The sequence below is a fragment of the Dipodomys spectabilis genome, unplaced genomic scaffold (assembly GCF_019054845.1).
Source record: "Dipodomys spectabilis isolate Male_0828 unplaced genomic scaffold, ASM1905484v1 ptg000095l, whole genome shotgun sequence".
NCBI lineage: Eukaryota > Metazoa > Chordata > Mammalia > Rodentia > Heteromyidae > Dipodomys > Dipodomys spectabilis.
Genome location: NW_024870772.1, coordinates 3295333 through 3311221, shown reverse-complemented (window position 1 = coordinate 3311221; position 15889 = coordinate 3295333). Strand labels below are relative to the sequence as shown.

Below are 15889 nucleotides of genomic sequence, written 5' to 3'. Positions count from 1 at the left end.
TACTTGATAGCTCAGGAGTCTATGCCAATAGATTAGAGTCATCTCTTGGGATTGGAGAGGAATTCCATGCTACCTCAGATATAATACTTGCTAGATGGTCAAGACTCATATAAAACAGATTTACATATGGCTAACAGGCATCTTCCTGAATATGCCAGGTACCCTTCCAGATATCTTATAACATCTAAGACAATGGAAATGACACATAAATAGCCACCATATCATTACAGAATGTCAAGACAAAAAGATTTATGCATATTCAGTACAGATGAAAGTTTTCATTTTTTAATATTTTCAATCCAAGATTGGTTGCATCTACACAGTTGGAAAACCTCAGATCTACAGAGCCAACTATTTCTGTCTGCTAAGTGGATGGCTGTAAGATACACAAATTTGGGTTGGAGGTAGCACCATGATGTGGTTCTAAGCTATTACTTACAGAATGATGACCCACCTGGATGAGTTCTCTAGGGTCTTGCTGTCTCAGGGCATTTTCCTTGAACCGGTCCTAGCCAATACATCCATCAATTAAGTTGGCAAAGATGGAAAAGCTGAAGAAGAAAGCTAACAGGATGGGTGGGGAGGGGTTTTGGCTGATTAGAATGATGGGTCCTGATCAATACCATGTGTACACAATAGTTCCCAGAGTGGAAAAGTTTTGTGCAACCTGAAGACAATGATACCAGAATGAAGATTCTGTCCTGTAGCCAGCCAGTGTCTGTCTATACGCTGATCCCAGGGAAGCCATCGCTGCAGGAGTAGCTCCAACTACAATACAACCTTGCATGTGTGGTCTGAAAGATGGTGATTATAGGTACAAGGGACGAGCTACATCTAGCCAGCAGCAAAAGAAGTGATAATGTTTTGCATGTAACAGAGAAGTCCACAAATGAGACACCTTCCCTTCATGTGGCATGAAGACGTACAAGGACCCAGTGATGAGCTGAGCTATCTGCACAGACAGGATGAGAGGATGGACGGTGTCTGCTTTGGAGAAATGAGGAGTTCAGGAAAACGAGGGGCAGTGATGGAGAAGTTCAAGGTGAGCTCTGAAGGCATCACATTCATCCAGAAGGTTCCGAGATCCAAAGAGGAAACTGTACACTGCAAAGACACCACGTCTCTGCCCTGGAATTTTACCCAGCATGTCTTGCAAAGGAGTAAGATGTTATGTGAAGTATAGAATGGTGAGAAAATGAGCCAGGAGCCATGCTGGAGGAGACAGGATCCTACCAGCTGCATCTACTAGGCTGTTGTGAAAATCAAACAACAGGAAATAGGGATAAGTGTGTGAGAAAGTACACAGCAGCGACTCTTCTCTGTGAGATGACCAGCCAGGGATACTTCCAGTAGGAAGCATACTTGACTCTGCCGTATATAAAGTCCATCGTGACCCTTCAACTCTGTGACTGCGTTTTATTAATAAAGCCAAGCTAGTTAATTGGCCTTCAGCATTCAGGGTGTATAATGCTTTGCGTATTGTGTTACATAAATGGTATCACATCTCCTCTCACAGCCTAAGTTAAAAATCATAAGATGCAATCTTTCAGTGTTATGGAGTTAAATCTTTTAATAGTGCCTGATTAAAAATCCTTTCTGCTGGGTGCTGGTGGCTCCTAGCTACTCAGGAGGCTGAGATCTGAGGATTGCGGTTCAAAGCCAGCCCAGGGAGGAAAGTCTGTGAGACTCTTATCTCCAATAAACTACTCAGAAAACTGGAAGGGTGGCACTGTGGCTCGTGGTAGAGTGCTCACCGTGAGCTGAAGAGCTCAGGCCCAAAGTGCAAGCCCCATGACCTACCAAAAAATAAAATAAAATAAAAATAACTAAATAATTCCTTTCTTTCTCTCACTGCCTTTCTCTGGGATAAGATGAATAGAAGTGTCTGTGTGAAAATGAAGCAAAAATGTGTTCTAGAACAAGAAGAACTCAAAATATATGATGATTCACAGAAGACAGATCAATCATATAGCAGAAATGACTCCATAGAAAGTCAGTAACAAGAACAGTCCACACTTCCTGTATGATTGTAATCACAATCTCCCGATGGGATGGAAACTGTGAATCACATGCATTCTTTGCCTTCATGATAAAGAGGTTGACTTAAAAACAGTGTCTAGGATCTGGGATAAAGACATAGTAAAGAGCATGAACAGCTCTGGACTGATCCCAGCACTGAACAGTCTCTCTTTGTCCATGAGATCTTACAGGCATGAGCCACCAGCACCTGGCTTGTAAAAATGCATTCTGTCCAGAGGAAAGAAACTGATTCAAGACAGACAGCAGTATAAAGCAGTACAATAGCATACTATGGCAGCGCCCTGTGGGGCTCCCACTGACACGGAGGTGAGGGGCCCGTGGAGCTGTACCTGTGTGTGTCCTCCGATGAGCCTTCAGGTGAGAGCTTTTTGTGTACACTTTGTTGCATCCCTCAAAATCACATCTGTGGATGCGCCGTTTCCTGGAGTCGGGGGATTCGGAACGTCTCTGGCGCCTTGTGCTCTCGATACTAAATGGTGAAATTGAACTGGAAAACAGAAAAATGGAGTCATGGAGTAAGAAGCACATCTCTCTCTCTCTCCCTCTCTCTCTTTCTCTCTTCTCTCGGTCTTCTCTCTTCTCTCTCCCTCCCTCCCTCCCTCTTCTCCCTCTCTTCCCCCTCTCTCTTCTCCCTCTCTCTCCCTCTCCTCTCCTCTCCCTGTCTTCTCTCTTTTCTCCCTCCTCTCCCTCTCCCTCTTCCCCTCCCTCCCCCTCTCCTCTCTCTTCTCTCCCCCCCCTTGTTCTCACTCTCTCTCTGGTCTAGCTTAGAATTGGGTCTCATGATGGGGTGGCAAACCCCACAGCCACATGATCCTCGTGTCCACGTTCCCTGCCACCACCTCCTTGGATGTATCTTCTTTTCTCTTTTCTTCTTTTAAAAAGATTTTTTTAAAATTTTCGTTATCCTTAAGCAATTGTACAAAGGGGTTTCCATGCAACCCATCAATCTATGAGTACAGTGCATCTTGATCCCTGTCTCCCTTTCAGCATTTCCCCCATCTCTCCCAACTCTACCCATCCCCTCAATTTACCTAGCTCCATTTTCACATCTGTATACTGAATATTATGACTACATTTGCCAACCTTCCTTTTTCCACTGGTACGCTCCCCCTTGGTCCCCCTACCCCAAAACGCACATTATAGCTTCCTGGTTTTCATTTTGTTAAACAGTCTGTTGTTCACAGGAGTTATACCACTGGAATCCTTCCCTGCATATACCATACTTTAGTTAAGTATGTTTGTGTATATATGCTTACGACCTTGTATATGTTTACACAGTTATAATTTAGATCAAACACCCACATATAAGTGAAAAGTCCTTTCTCTGAGCCTGACTTACTTCACGTAACATTTTTTTTTTCCAGGTCCCTCATTTTTCTGAAAATAACGTATTTATTTCTGATGATTCTCATACTCTGGAGGCTGAGGCAGGAAGATTGTGAGTGAGCTCAAGGCCAGCCTGGGCATCACAGTGAGCTCTGTCTCAAAAACCTAAATCAAACCAAATCAAACCAAAACTTGAACTCAAACTGAGTGAAAGCAATGCTAAGTAAATAAGTTCCTTAGTCAGGAAGAAAAAAAACCCTATGGTAGTAAATGAATACCTCACAGTCTTGGACTTCTGAATATCCCTTACAGAGAATATTTTAGAAAGTCCTGCTCTAGACAAATGACAAAATACATCTATTGAAGAGTCTGCATTTCATGCAGTAACATAAAATTGTGCAGAATCACAGTGCGCATTTCAAAACAAGTGAGGTCAGGCTGAAAGAAATGGCACGGGTACCTCAAAAACATGACTCATAGCAAGCTATTTCTGTGCAATAAAATGCACCTGACATTTAACTTTCCTAGGTGGTGGTTTCTTGTGGTCAGGAATAAAGTGCACTGTATTTAAAGATTAGCTGTACTACTATTATGAAAAATGTTTGAACTATAAAGTTTGGTCCTGACTTGCATGTTGTTTAATCTTAATGCTCCAGTAGAAAAACAGGATTAGTTTGCAATGTCAGGTAATTGATTAGCATGTACCTTTTTTCAAACCTTAATCTCTTTTGATTGAGACAGAAAGTATGACTCATCTTTTCTTACTTACCCATGAAGTTCTTTAGAGTTATTGTGAACTGTGATAAAAAAGTAATCACTCAAATTTCTACCATAAAATCTTACCAGTATTAATATTTTGACACATTTCAGTTTTTGTTTCGATACTTTTAAAAATTAAGTTTCTTACATTTTGACATATTTGTAATTTCCTTATGATTATATTTCTAAGCTAAAATTAGTTTTTCTTAATAAAGTATCTTTTAGCTGAACATTACAAATAAGATCAATTTCCCATGTCTTCCTTTTCCCTCTTCCATGTAATAGTTCTACCATCAGTTTTATTTAGCTCACCAATTCATTTAGGTTATCTATATATAATCTGCATTCATAGGAATACTTAATATCATAGCTTTAAAAATAGCTGAGTGCTGGTGGTTCACACCTGAAATTCTAGGTACTCAGGAAGATGAAATCTGACAGTCACAGTTCTAAGCCAGCCTAGGCAGAAAAACCTGAGAGATTCTATCTGAAATTAACCAGCAAAAACTGGACTGGAGCTGTGGCTCAAGTAGTTCAGTGCTAGCCAAACAGGAGAAGACAAATAACATTATGCTGTTAAAATTATTCTAGCAAGCTATTCTACCTTTGAATATTAAACAGCTGAGATTTTTTTTTTTTGGTCAGTAGTGGGCCTTGAACTCTGGGCCTGAGCGCTGTCCCTCAGCTCTTCAGCTCAAGGCTAGCGCTCTACCACTTGAGCTACAGCGCCACTTCCAAAACAGCTGAGATTTATCGATGTGGATACAAGTAGTTCATATCTATAATTTATCAATTCTCATACGCATTTTTCACATTTTAGCATTTCTAAAAATGTGGATGCTTCTTGCAATTGATGGCTTTTTATAATTCAACTGGCATGTTTTTTATTAATAGTACATAAAGTCCATCTCATTTATTGATTTAAAATAGATGACATTTCAACTTAGCTTAAGGATTGGTGATTTTTTTCCTACAGAGTGAGTTTATTTAGTAAATAGTTTATTTCGGCAATTTTATTTATTTCAGTTAAAACTCTATAGGGTTTTATACTGTGTCTAATCAACTCTGAAATTGAATCACAGAAATAGCTATAGACAGTATGCAAACAAATAAAACTTTACAAAAGCACTGAGTTGCTTTGTTCATAAGCTGCTGTTTGCTGAGTCGTTACTTACAAAATATGATAGCAACTCAGTAAACATTCATCCCAGCGTTTCAAACACCAATTTTGTCCTAAGTGGTGGACACATAAGACTGCTTGTAATACTATACTATTGCATTATTCCAATAAACTGTTTTTGAATATTTCCTTTAGAATGTCTGCTTTTTAACATTCTCAACATGTTGTTTTGCTTCTCCAAATATCACACTAGGTAACCAAAGCTTTATACTAGGTAAGACTAATTATAAATATTGTTTACCTTCCCATGTTGCAGTTATATGCAGGATCTACCCTCCAGTGGAAGAACATAGGTTATGCAAGGCTGAAATGTGGCTAAGTAACTTTTTTCCAACCTTTGTATCAATCAACGTGGATTTGTGGTTTTCTACATAATCAACCCAGTTTGTACGGATTGGAGTTTATTGTGAAAAGAGTCAAAACAGTGTGACTAGTCTATCCTGTGAAAGAGCAGCTTTTAGTCACCCCTGACAAAGTACACTACAGCTTTGTATATGATCCATGTGAATAAGACCGTGTGTCATAACTGCACAACAGAAAGTCATTTCCTAAGTAAACAGTCATAGAAATAAAAATGGATTTGGACACAGGAACCTTAAAAATTTTGTCATTTATTATGTTGCATGATGTTTAACATCTTAGTTTTTGTTTGTTTGTTTGTTTTTAAGGATAGGTGGAGCTGGGTGCCAGTGGCTCACTCCTGTAATTCTAGGTACTCAGGAGGCTGAGATCTGAGGATAACAGTTCAAAGCCAACCTGAGCAGGAGAGTCTGTGAGACTTTTATCTCTAATTAATTACCAAAAAAACAAAAACAAAACAAACAAACAAACAAAAAAAACAGCTGGAAATGGAGCTGTGGTTCAAGTGGTAGAGTGCTAGCCTTTAGCAAAAAAGCTTAGACTATGAGTTCAAGTCCTAGAACAGGCAGAAAAATAAACATACAAAAGACATGCTGTTGCTACCTTGAAATTAACATTATTCTGTAATAAGAAAATTTTTGCATAGTACTTTCTGTACATTAACATGTAGAAGTCTATATGTAACTATATAAATACATGCACTGTTTTCTCCTTGGTTGATTTTAGCCATGTAATTGTGATTCATTCATGTTTACCAAGAAAATTAAAAAAAATTGACATCAAAACCAATTAACTACTAAACGGCTTTAAAGGAACTAATGACACAATGGCCTGGCACAATACATCCACTATTACATAAAAGTTGGGTAAAGAAACAGAAGTGCTGGTGAAATAGTGTCATGAAATTACCTCAGCAGGAATCTTGCCTTCACGTCAAAATCAAGACAAGTAGATGACCTTAATAACACCAGACTTCATTCCCTGATTTTCTTCATCCTAAAGTCAAACTATTTCAAAAATATTATGGAGAACAACTATCTAAAATTATCTGTACAACAAAGATAACTTAACTACAGAGTTAACAGGCACAGTGGATGAATAGCAACCATTAACTTGGGGTTTGACTGTGTTAAGTCTATGGCTAAGTCCAATATGGTGACAGGAAAGGTGCCAGGTCATTTTGTACCTCTACTGTTGGAATTTGAGAAATGTTTGCTAAACATCAATGAGTGAATCTAGCTAGCTATTCTTAAGGCTTCATTTCATAAACTTAGTTAATTTTTAATTGGTTATTGAATTCTTACTACAATTGTTTGATTGTGAGTTTTCAGATAATAGCCATTGAATTCCTTACTCCTAAACACATTTAATCAAGTTCCGGGTTTAAATGCTTCTGGACATCAAAGAGTCTGGCAAATCATTAAAACCGTATGTGCTGTTGGTGGCTCTCACGTGTAATCCTAGCTATTCAGGAGGCTGAGATCTGAGAATCATGATTCAAAACTAGCCTGGGCAGGAAAGTCAATTATCTCCAAATAATCAACAAAAAAGCAGGGAGTTGGAGGTATGGCTGTTGTGCTCCCATGCCAGCCTTCAGTGAAAAAGCTGCGAGAGCGAGCAAGGCCTAGTACCAGCACAGCACAGCACAACACACACACACACCACACACACACACACACACCACACACACACACACACACACACACATACACACACACACACACATACACACACACACACACACACACACAGAGTTCTTTCCTCTGAGTCCCAGAGAATGGAATTCGAAAGTATTACTTTCAATACAGTTCTCAGGGTGGGGCCACGGACATTTCTGGGAAGGATAGGGGGAAGGGAAAGAAGGGCTCTCTTTGATGCTGTCAGGCAGCTTGCACCTAGGGAAAGGTGAGAGTGCTCTTCGCTTCTAGACAATGTTACCTGGTCCTTCTTACTAAGGCACCCTAGAAGCATATGTGCTTGTGAACAGAACTGTGCTCAATACACTTCTGGAGATTTCTACTTTACCTGTCCTTAGCCATGGTCCCTGTTTAGAAGGCATGTGATATCCCGAGATGCATGTGACCCGACTTTCTGCTTCAAAAGCTGGACTTGTTCTCAAGGATGGAAATGTGCTAGTCAAACAACATACTCTTATACAAGAGTCCTCCAATAATCCTCAGTAACAACTGCCGTACGATCAAAAATGGATGACTCAGGTGGCAGAGTGCCAACCAGCGAGCAACAGGGGCAGATACTGAGTTCGAGTCCAGTCTTAGAAAAAAAAATGCATGAGGTAATTGTTACTCTGCTCCCAAATTCTCAAGTAAATACACACATGCACTGGAAAAGAGGAAACACTGGCAGTCCCTTCTCTTCACCAGAAGGTTAAACCATTTAGAGTAGTGAACAAATGTCTGAAGAGACGTAGCAGGCACCACCGGGTCATAATGAGATCGAGAGAGAACAAATGAGTGAATCTTGAGTTCAAGCTGCATAACAGATTTGCCTGAGATAGCGAGTTCAACTAGAACTATACCCAGAGAGGCCCGAAAAGTCAACAGCTAGAAACAGCTCTACTGAAATAGAATGTACTACATCGGCTGCCATGAAAGAAATGAAGATTCACTGCAATCAGCCAGTGATAAGAGACCGAGTGATGAGATGCTCTTCACTGAAACTGGAGTTCCTATAGGAGTTTAAAAAAAGGGGGTGGGGGGACTGGGAAGGTGGCTCAGTGGTAGAGCGCTTGCCTTGCGTCCCTGAGGCCCTGGGTTCTATTCCTCAGCACCACATAAGCAAAAAAAAAAGCCAGAAGTGGCGCTGTGGCTCAAGTGGTAGAGCGCTAGCCTTGAGCTGAAGAGCTGAGGGATAGCGCCCAGACCTAGAGTTCAGGCCCCACGATGGGACCCCCCTCCAAAAAAAAGGGGGATGGGGGCAGGGCATTCTTTCAAGGCTAGAGAGAGGACATATACTGAAAAAAAATCAAAGGAGAAAACCCTGGACTTGAAATGGTTTTAGCTAATTCAAATGAAGGATTTCAACAAGAGAACACAAAGCACAGCTAGGATGACAGGGAACATTAACAGAATGCTTAGAATGCGTTCTGCTTTTTGTGCTTTAAACTCAAAGCCACCCAGTGAGTTTGATACCATTAGTATCTCCATCTTATAGATGAAGAAACAAAGGCACTAAGAAGTTATCACTGAAGTCAAGACCTAAGGGCTTGATCTCAGAGTTCAAGCTTCACTATTGCTTTACACTGAATCAGAGGAAGATGGCTTTTACAAACCGGCATATAATAAAATATGAGAAAGCAACAAAGCTAGGCACTGGTGGCTCTTGCCTGTAATCCCAGCTACTCAGGAGTCTGAGATCTGAGGATTGTGATTCTAAGCCAGTCCAGGCAGGGAAGTCCATGAGACTTATCTCCAATTAACCACCAGAAGTGGCACCGTGGCTCAAAGTGGTAGAGCACTAGCTTTGAGTGCAAAAGCTCGAGGAAGGTGCACAGACCCTGAGTTCGAGCCCCATGACTGACCAAAAAGAAAAAAAAAAAAAAACAAAATAATTTGTATTGCTTAAGGTTTCACTCTAACCCATTTATAAAACATCCCAAAGCATGCTTGAATGTAGAAAATTGAAAGGTAAACCAATTTTGAAAGGCAGGTGCTTGGTATACCTCCTCTTCCACTTAAGTAAATATTTTTTGAAGGTTGTTGTACATTTCCTCACTGGGGAATGTTTTTTTCAAGGCTGAATGTGGCAGTGGTATGGGACAGTACCCTCAAGGCCACAGAATTTTAGTCCCTACTCTGCCATTCCAGTTTTGCATACAATCTTACCAGAAAGTGTTTTGAGTTGGTTGAACCATAAAGCTACCAGAAGAAAAGCAGCGGCATCAGAAGTTTGTTTTCTGCTGTTTTCCAAGTTTAGGGTTATTTTGAGTCAAGTATTACCTACAAAAATTCTGAGTTAGCTCTGCCACAGAATATAGGTAGGTAGAACATCTTTCTTCTTAGTGAACCAAAAGCCTCCTTGGGAATGAATTAGACAGGCCATAGCACACAGGAGGTGAGATGTTCAATTAACCAAGTATAGCGGGCTCTCAGAAAGATTGCACACACATGGCTGGGAGGGGTAATCCAGGTTACCATGCAGCCTCTGCCTCAGCCAGCAGGTGGCTCTCAGATGCAGGGACCTCCTTTCTTCCACACTACCAGAGACTGCTTCTATCAAAGTACATCCATTGTCATTTCTCTGACATTAATTGGGGATGGGGGAAGGGGATACCTTGAGATAACGTCATCACCAAATCCATAGCACCTGCATTCCTACACCGCACACATTCCCCTGCACAGAGTTCTCTTTTCATTCCTGTTTATACTTTCTGAAGGGAAACTACTAGCAAAAAAAAAAAAAAAAAACAGATTGAAATTCTAAGATCAGTCCAGAAGCTCTGACTAAGACATCATGTTTGAATTTGGATTCAATAAAAATGTTTTTACAAAATGTATAAATCAAGAGCAATACATTTGCTAAAACATGCCCAAAAGCTCAGTCGCAGCCTGTATTCAAACGAGGGCTTGGCACTTCTTTTTTCACATGAACAGACTGTGCCCAAAATGCATTTCTAATTAGTTTTATTTTAATAAACAAAATCTCCAACCAAGCTGATTAAAGATAATGGGTTTACAAATGAGCCTTTCTAGGGGGCTGGGAGGGACTGGAGCTGAATTCACAGTACATCATGATTTTACTTAACTGTAACAGCTGCCATCAAATATTGTTTTTCACATAGTTTTCTAGATCATTAAAAACTCCAAACTATTACAGGCTTATCTTTCTGCTCTTTTTTGGATGCATTATAATTTAGAGAGTAAGATTATGAGTTGCATTAAGGGAAGAAGTTTAACAATAACCAGAATTTTAAAAATGACTTGTTAATGTCACCAGCTATGATTGGTTTTATTATTAAACTTTTATAATGAAATTAGGCCACCAGTTGATAAAGGATTGTTTCTGAGCAAAAAGATCTATTTTAGATGCACAGTATGTATTAAAACTAGTTACTGCTAGCCAGACACCAGTGGCTCACACCTGTAATCGCAGCTACTGAAGAGAAAGTCAGCCAGCCCTAGAAAGTCCAAGAGACTCATCACTAATTAAGCATGAAAACAGCCAGAAGTAGGTTTGTGGCACAAGCGGTAGAGCATTAGCATTGAGCAAAAAGGCTCAGGGACAGCACCCAAGCCCTGAGGTTCAAAATCCTGGACTGTCCCAATCTTTGTCTATCTGTCTGTCTGTCTATCTGTTAGTCTCTCCCCCCCCCCCCCCCCTCTCTCACACACACACACACACACACACACACAGAGTTACTTCTGCAGTGCTGTTTAGGTCTTTAATTTTAGCTACTCAGAAGTGATATCTGAGGATCAAGCTTTGAAACCAAAAAAGTCTATGAGACTCTTATCTCCAATTACCCAACAAAAAGCTAGAAGTGGGCCAGGTGCTGGTGACTCACACCTATAATCCTAGCTACTCAGGAGGCTGAGATCTGAGAATTGTTGTTCTAAGCCAGCCCTTGCAGGAAAGTCTATGAGACCCAATTAACCACCAAAAACCCAGAAATGGTGCTGTGGCTGAAGTGGTAGAGCGCTTGTCTTGAGTTGAAGAGCTCAAAGACAGCGCCCAGGCCCAGAGTTCAAGCTCCACAGCCGACAAAAAAAGGAAGGAAGGAAGGAAGGAAGGAAGGAAGGAAGGAAGGAAGGAAGGAAGGAAGGAAGGAAGGAAGGGAAAAAGCTAGAAGGGGGGTGGCTCAAGTGGTAGAACACCAATCTTGAGTGAAAAAAGGCAAGGGAGAGCCATGAGTTCAAGGGCTACACACACACACACACACACACACACACACACACACACACGTTACTTTGCAATTAATTCACTTTATACCACAAACGCAATTCACAATGCAAGATAAAACAAAAGCTCTGAAACAAGCGTAAACTTCTGACTTACACTGGACTAAGTGGAAGACACAATTTGCTTATATATGGAGGGGCTTTTCCACAGACTTCAGAATGTATAGGGGCTTAAATTATGGTTTACGTCAGGAGTTATAGTTTGGTGGATCATGAGAAACTGGGAAAAACATTCTAGATTAGAAGAGGATTACAGGTAATTACTTTAATCCAAATGTCCTTAAGGTGGGCCTTGCCTAGTGACCCCTACTGCCCTAGAAGAGATGCACTTTATTTATGTCTATCTCTAGAGCTCTTGAATATACCTGGCTTTGAATTTTGGTGAATGAGAGAATAAATTCTCTTTATCTGACTAAAGATACAACTTGAAGTTACTCGAGTGCGGGTACATGTGTCTTTCTATTATCCCTAGACATTTGAAAGGCTGAAAGAAAAGGGAAGTGGGAAAAAGGGGTGTTTCCTGTATCTTCAGAGGGATTTACCAAGCTCATTCATTTCAGTCTCTTCCCAAATAATCTTTTAGCAGAGAAATGGATAGGAAGGGCCTCATTTTCCTGTATCAGAAATGTTCTAATGACATAGATTCACCATCAAGAAAATCAAACAGCTTGGATAAAGACAGTGTACCATGAAACTATCTTATAAGTATGTAAATGGATATAAGATGTCCCAAATATGTAGTTCTATTGAGACACAGTAGTGCAATCATAAAATAAACTTTTGACATGACCATCAACACAAGCTTCCATCTATTTTATGCTGATCATTAACCAGAGCTATGTTACACTGGAGATTTGTTTTATTAAACAACACAGGAATGATATCAGCTAACTATTTGGTACTTAAGCTTACATAAATTATTGAATGTTTTTATTGCTCAGATGGGAACATATAAATAACAAGACCAAGTAGGACTTATTGGTGATGAGTGGGGGTTTTTGGTGGTCAAAATGACTGTCTGGTACCACAAATAGGCATTTTTCCCCCTTCATATTATGGCTATGTATTTGAATTTTGAAGAAAAATAAAAATCTCCTCATTTGAAGGAGGAAGAATAGTTTGCTTTTTGTTTTTCTTTCCTTCATTTAATCTTCTAATATTTTGTTAAAATTAATTTTGGCACAGTATGGAGGTGACCCTTCATCTATTATGGAAGTTATGTTCCAAGACCACTGTGATAGGTGAAAACCCACAAAGCAGCAAGTTTATATAGCAGTTCACTTCTAGCTACGGGGGAGGGGCATCTCTGGATGGGATGACAGTCCCGTGATAAGTGAGGCATCCCTATTTACTATTAAAAAGAAAAACTAAAAAACGAAAGAAAAACAAGAAATCCCCAAACCCGAAATACAGTGAAGTCACAAGTGAATGATATAGTGAGGGATGAATGTAATAGGTAACAGGACCTAATTTCTTTTTTGATTTTTTTTTTTTATTGTGAAAATAAAATACCATACAGAGGGGTTACAATGACCTGTGCAAGGACCTAATTTCTTATATGGAAGACATTTGAAAGTCAAGGATACTGCCAGTCTGATTTCTGTTCCAAGACCACAGAGGTAAATGGTAGCAGAGCTGGAGTTTGATATGGTGCTCTACACACTGAAGGCTCAGAGTCCTCATTTTCCTTTGAGGGTGTTCCCACCCTGGCCTTCACTCAGTAGGAAGGAAAACCTGCCGAGCAACATTCTTTCAGCTTTCCTAAAGAATGCTACAAACTCTGTTTGCTTTTTTGTTTGGTTGCTAGGAAACTCAAATACAAGAGACCAGATTTGTGTTTTCTGAACTAGGGGAACTTTTGATTGATACACAGGACAAAAGAAACAACAATAACAACAAAAAATAAACGGAATATGCTTCCCTTAAAATGGGAAATAATAAAGCAGAAATAAGCATGTGAAATTTGAATTTGAGCTTAATTTTCTAAAAAAAATTGGGGATTAATAAACCCGTATTACTATCACTTTTTATTGTATTTTTTTGCCGGTCATGGAGCTTGAACTCTAGACCTGGATACCACATGAGCCACATTACCACTTATAGCTTTATCTGAACAGTTTATTGGAGATAAGGGTCCACTAAACTCTTATCTCATTGAAAATGAACTATACAACTTGTGTGTGTGTGGGGGGGGGGAGTTCAGACAGAAAAACTGGGAGAAAATGAGGGAAGAGGTGACACTGTTCAAAAAGAAACACATTAACTGTAACCCCACTGTACACCACCTTTACAATAACAATAAACACGTATTTAAAAAGGAAGAATCTCACACACTTTCTTGCCTGGGCTGGCTTTGAACCATGATCCTCAGATCTCAGCCTTCTGAGTAGCTACAATTACAGGACTGAGTCACTGGCACCCAGCCCATATTACTACTTTAAAAAAAATACTTCATTGTTATTGTAAAGGTGATATATGGAGGGGTTATAATTACCTGTCAGATAAAGAGTACATTTCTTTTAGAGCAGTGTCACCCCTTCCCTGGCTCTCTCTCAGTTTTTCCCTCCTGTCCCCATCCACAAGTTGTATAGTTCATTTTCAACACAGTGTTTAGTGAGTACCACTGCTGCATTTGTTCTTCAAAGAAAAAATAATAACTGTGTGAGTGTGTGTGTTAACTGCAGTTTGAACTTGGTATGGCAGGCACTCTGCCATTTAAGCCATACTCTCAGCCTTTTTGCTTTAGCTGTTTTTCAGGTAGGGTCTCATATTTTTGCCCTGCCTAGACCTTAATTTTCAATTTACCTCCCTGCTAGCTGGAATTCCATGCTTGACTATGAATCCTGCTTTTCGTGGAAGAAATAAACAGAAATCTTAGTCTGAAAATCAAGATATGACTCATAGCTGATTATAATTTATGAGTCATGGTATCTTGGACATTAAATCTCTTTTAAACCTCTCAGATATTTGTATTTCAAATGTGTATTTAATAATGACTAACTTGCTGGGCTCATGTCTATAATCCTATCTACACAGGAGGTGAAGATCTGGGCGATTGTGTTTGAAAGACAGAAGAGACAGAACAGTCCATAAGACTTTATCTGTAATTAACCAGTAAAATGTTGGTCTGGAGGTGTGCATGTTCCAGTGCATGTTGTCAGAGGCTGAGAGAAAGTTCAAGCCATGGTACTAACACACGTGTGTGCACACATATAGACACACACAAAAACACATGTATATGTGCAAGTGACTAATGGATATTATGTATCTGGGAAGTCAAGATCTTAATAGCTTTGGTCTACTCTTCTCTTTCTATACCACATTTTTTTAGATTGGTAATGGGGCTTGAACTTGACATCTGGGCACTGCCCTTGAGCTCTTTTTGCTCAAGGCTAGCACTCTTTGAGCCACAGGACCACTTCTGTTTTCCTGGTGGGTAATTGGAGATAAGAGTTTCACAAATATTCTTGCCCAGGCTAGAACTGTGGTCCTCAGATCTCAGCTCCTGAATAGCTAGGATTTTTAGGCATGAGCTACCAGCATCCAGCTTATACCACATATTTTGTACAGAAAGTATTTCCTGTTTCAAGATGACAAGAGTAACTTTCCTGTACCATCAGTGCATCTGGTTGCCCGTATTTTTACAATACAGGTCAAAGAACTCTAGGAGCTTCCTCTACGCTCTGCTTAATATTCTCTCTATTAATAAAACATTTTTGGCTCTCGGTGATGCTCACTGGTCCTACCTAGCCTTAGGCTCTTTTCATATCTGGTGAGTTCTCCCAAATATCCTCACGCCAAGATTATGCAAGAAAACAGCAAACTCCTTCCCTATCACAGGTGGAGCTACTTTTCCCTGCCCAAAGCCTTGCAGGAAAGGTCATAACCAAGATCCAGTAATAGCCTGCTATCCATTGCCTACTTCCAAGTGTTCCTAACAGGACATTTTCCACACTGAGAGTTTTGTTCTGGAGAATTTGGCACCAGCTGTTGAGATAATAAAAATTTCCCCAATTTATTATGTATGCAAATCATAATTATATAAGCCATAAAAGTGCTATGTGATAAAGGGAGGCATAATAAAATTCTATGGGGGTTAAGGGAGGGAGGATCAAATTCTGTTTGGGAAGAGGAGGGCGACCTTATGGAGGACACCAACAAGTGAATCTCTGTGTGTGTGTGTGTGTGTGTGTGTGCGCGTGTGTGTGTGTGTGTGTGTGTGTGTGTGTACTGAGGTTTGAACTCAAGGCCTGGGCACTGTCCCTTATAGTGCTTTCTCTCAAGGCTAGTGCCTTACTGTTTGAACTGC

At 40.1% G+C, this 15889-nt stretch overlaps 1 protein-coding gene across 2 annotated transcripts in view; it reads right to left on the bottom strand.

Annotated features, from left to right (window-relative positions):
- Klf12 (Kruppel like factor 12) overlaps positions 1-15889 on the bottom strand; it is a 355582-nt gene that overhangs the window by 22720 nt on the left and 316973 nt on the right. For both annotated transcript variants that reach the window (XM_042685420.1, XM_042685421.1), the window contains exon 7: positions 2370-2527. In XM_042685420.1, the coding sequence (XP_042541354.1) occupies positions 2370-2527 (158 nt within the window). The remainder of the gene's footprint in view (positions 1-2369; positions 2528-15889) is intronic.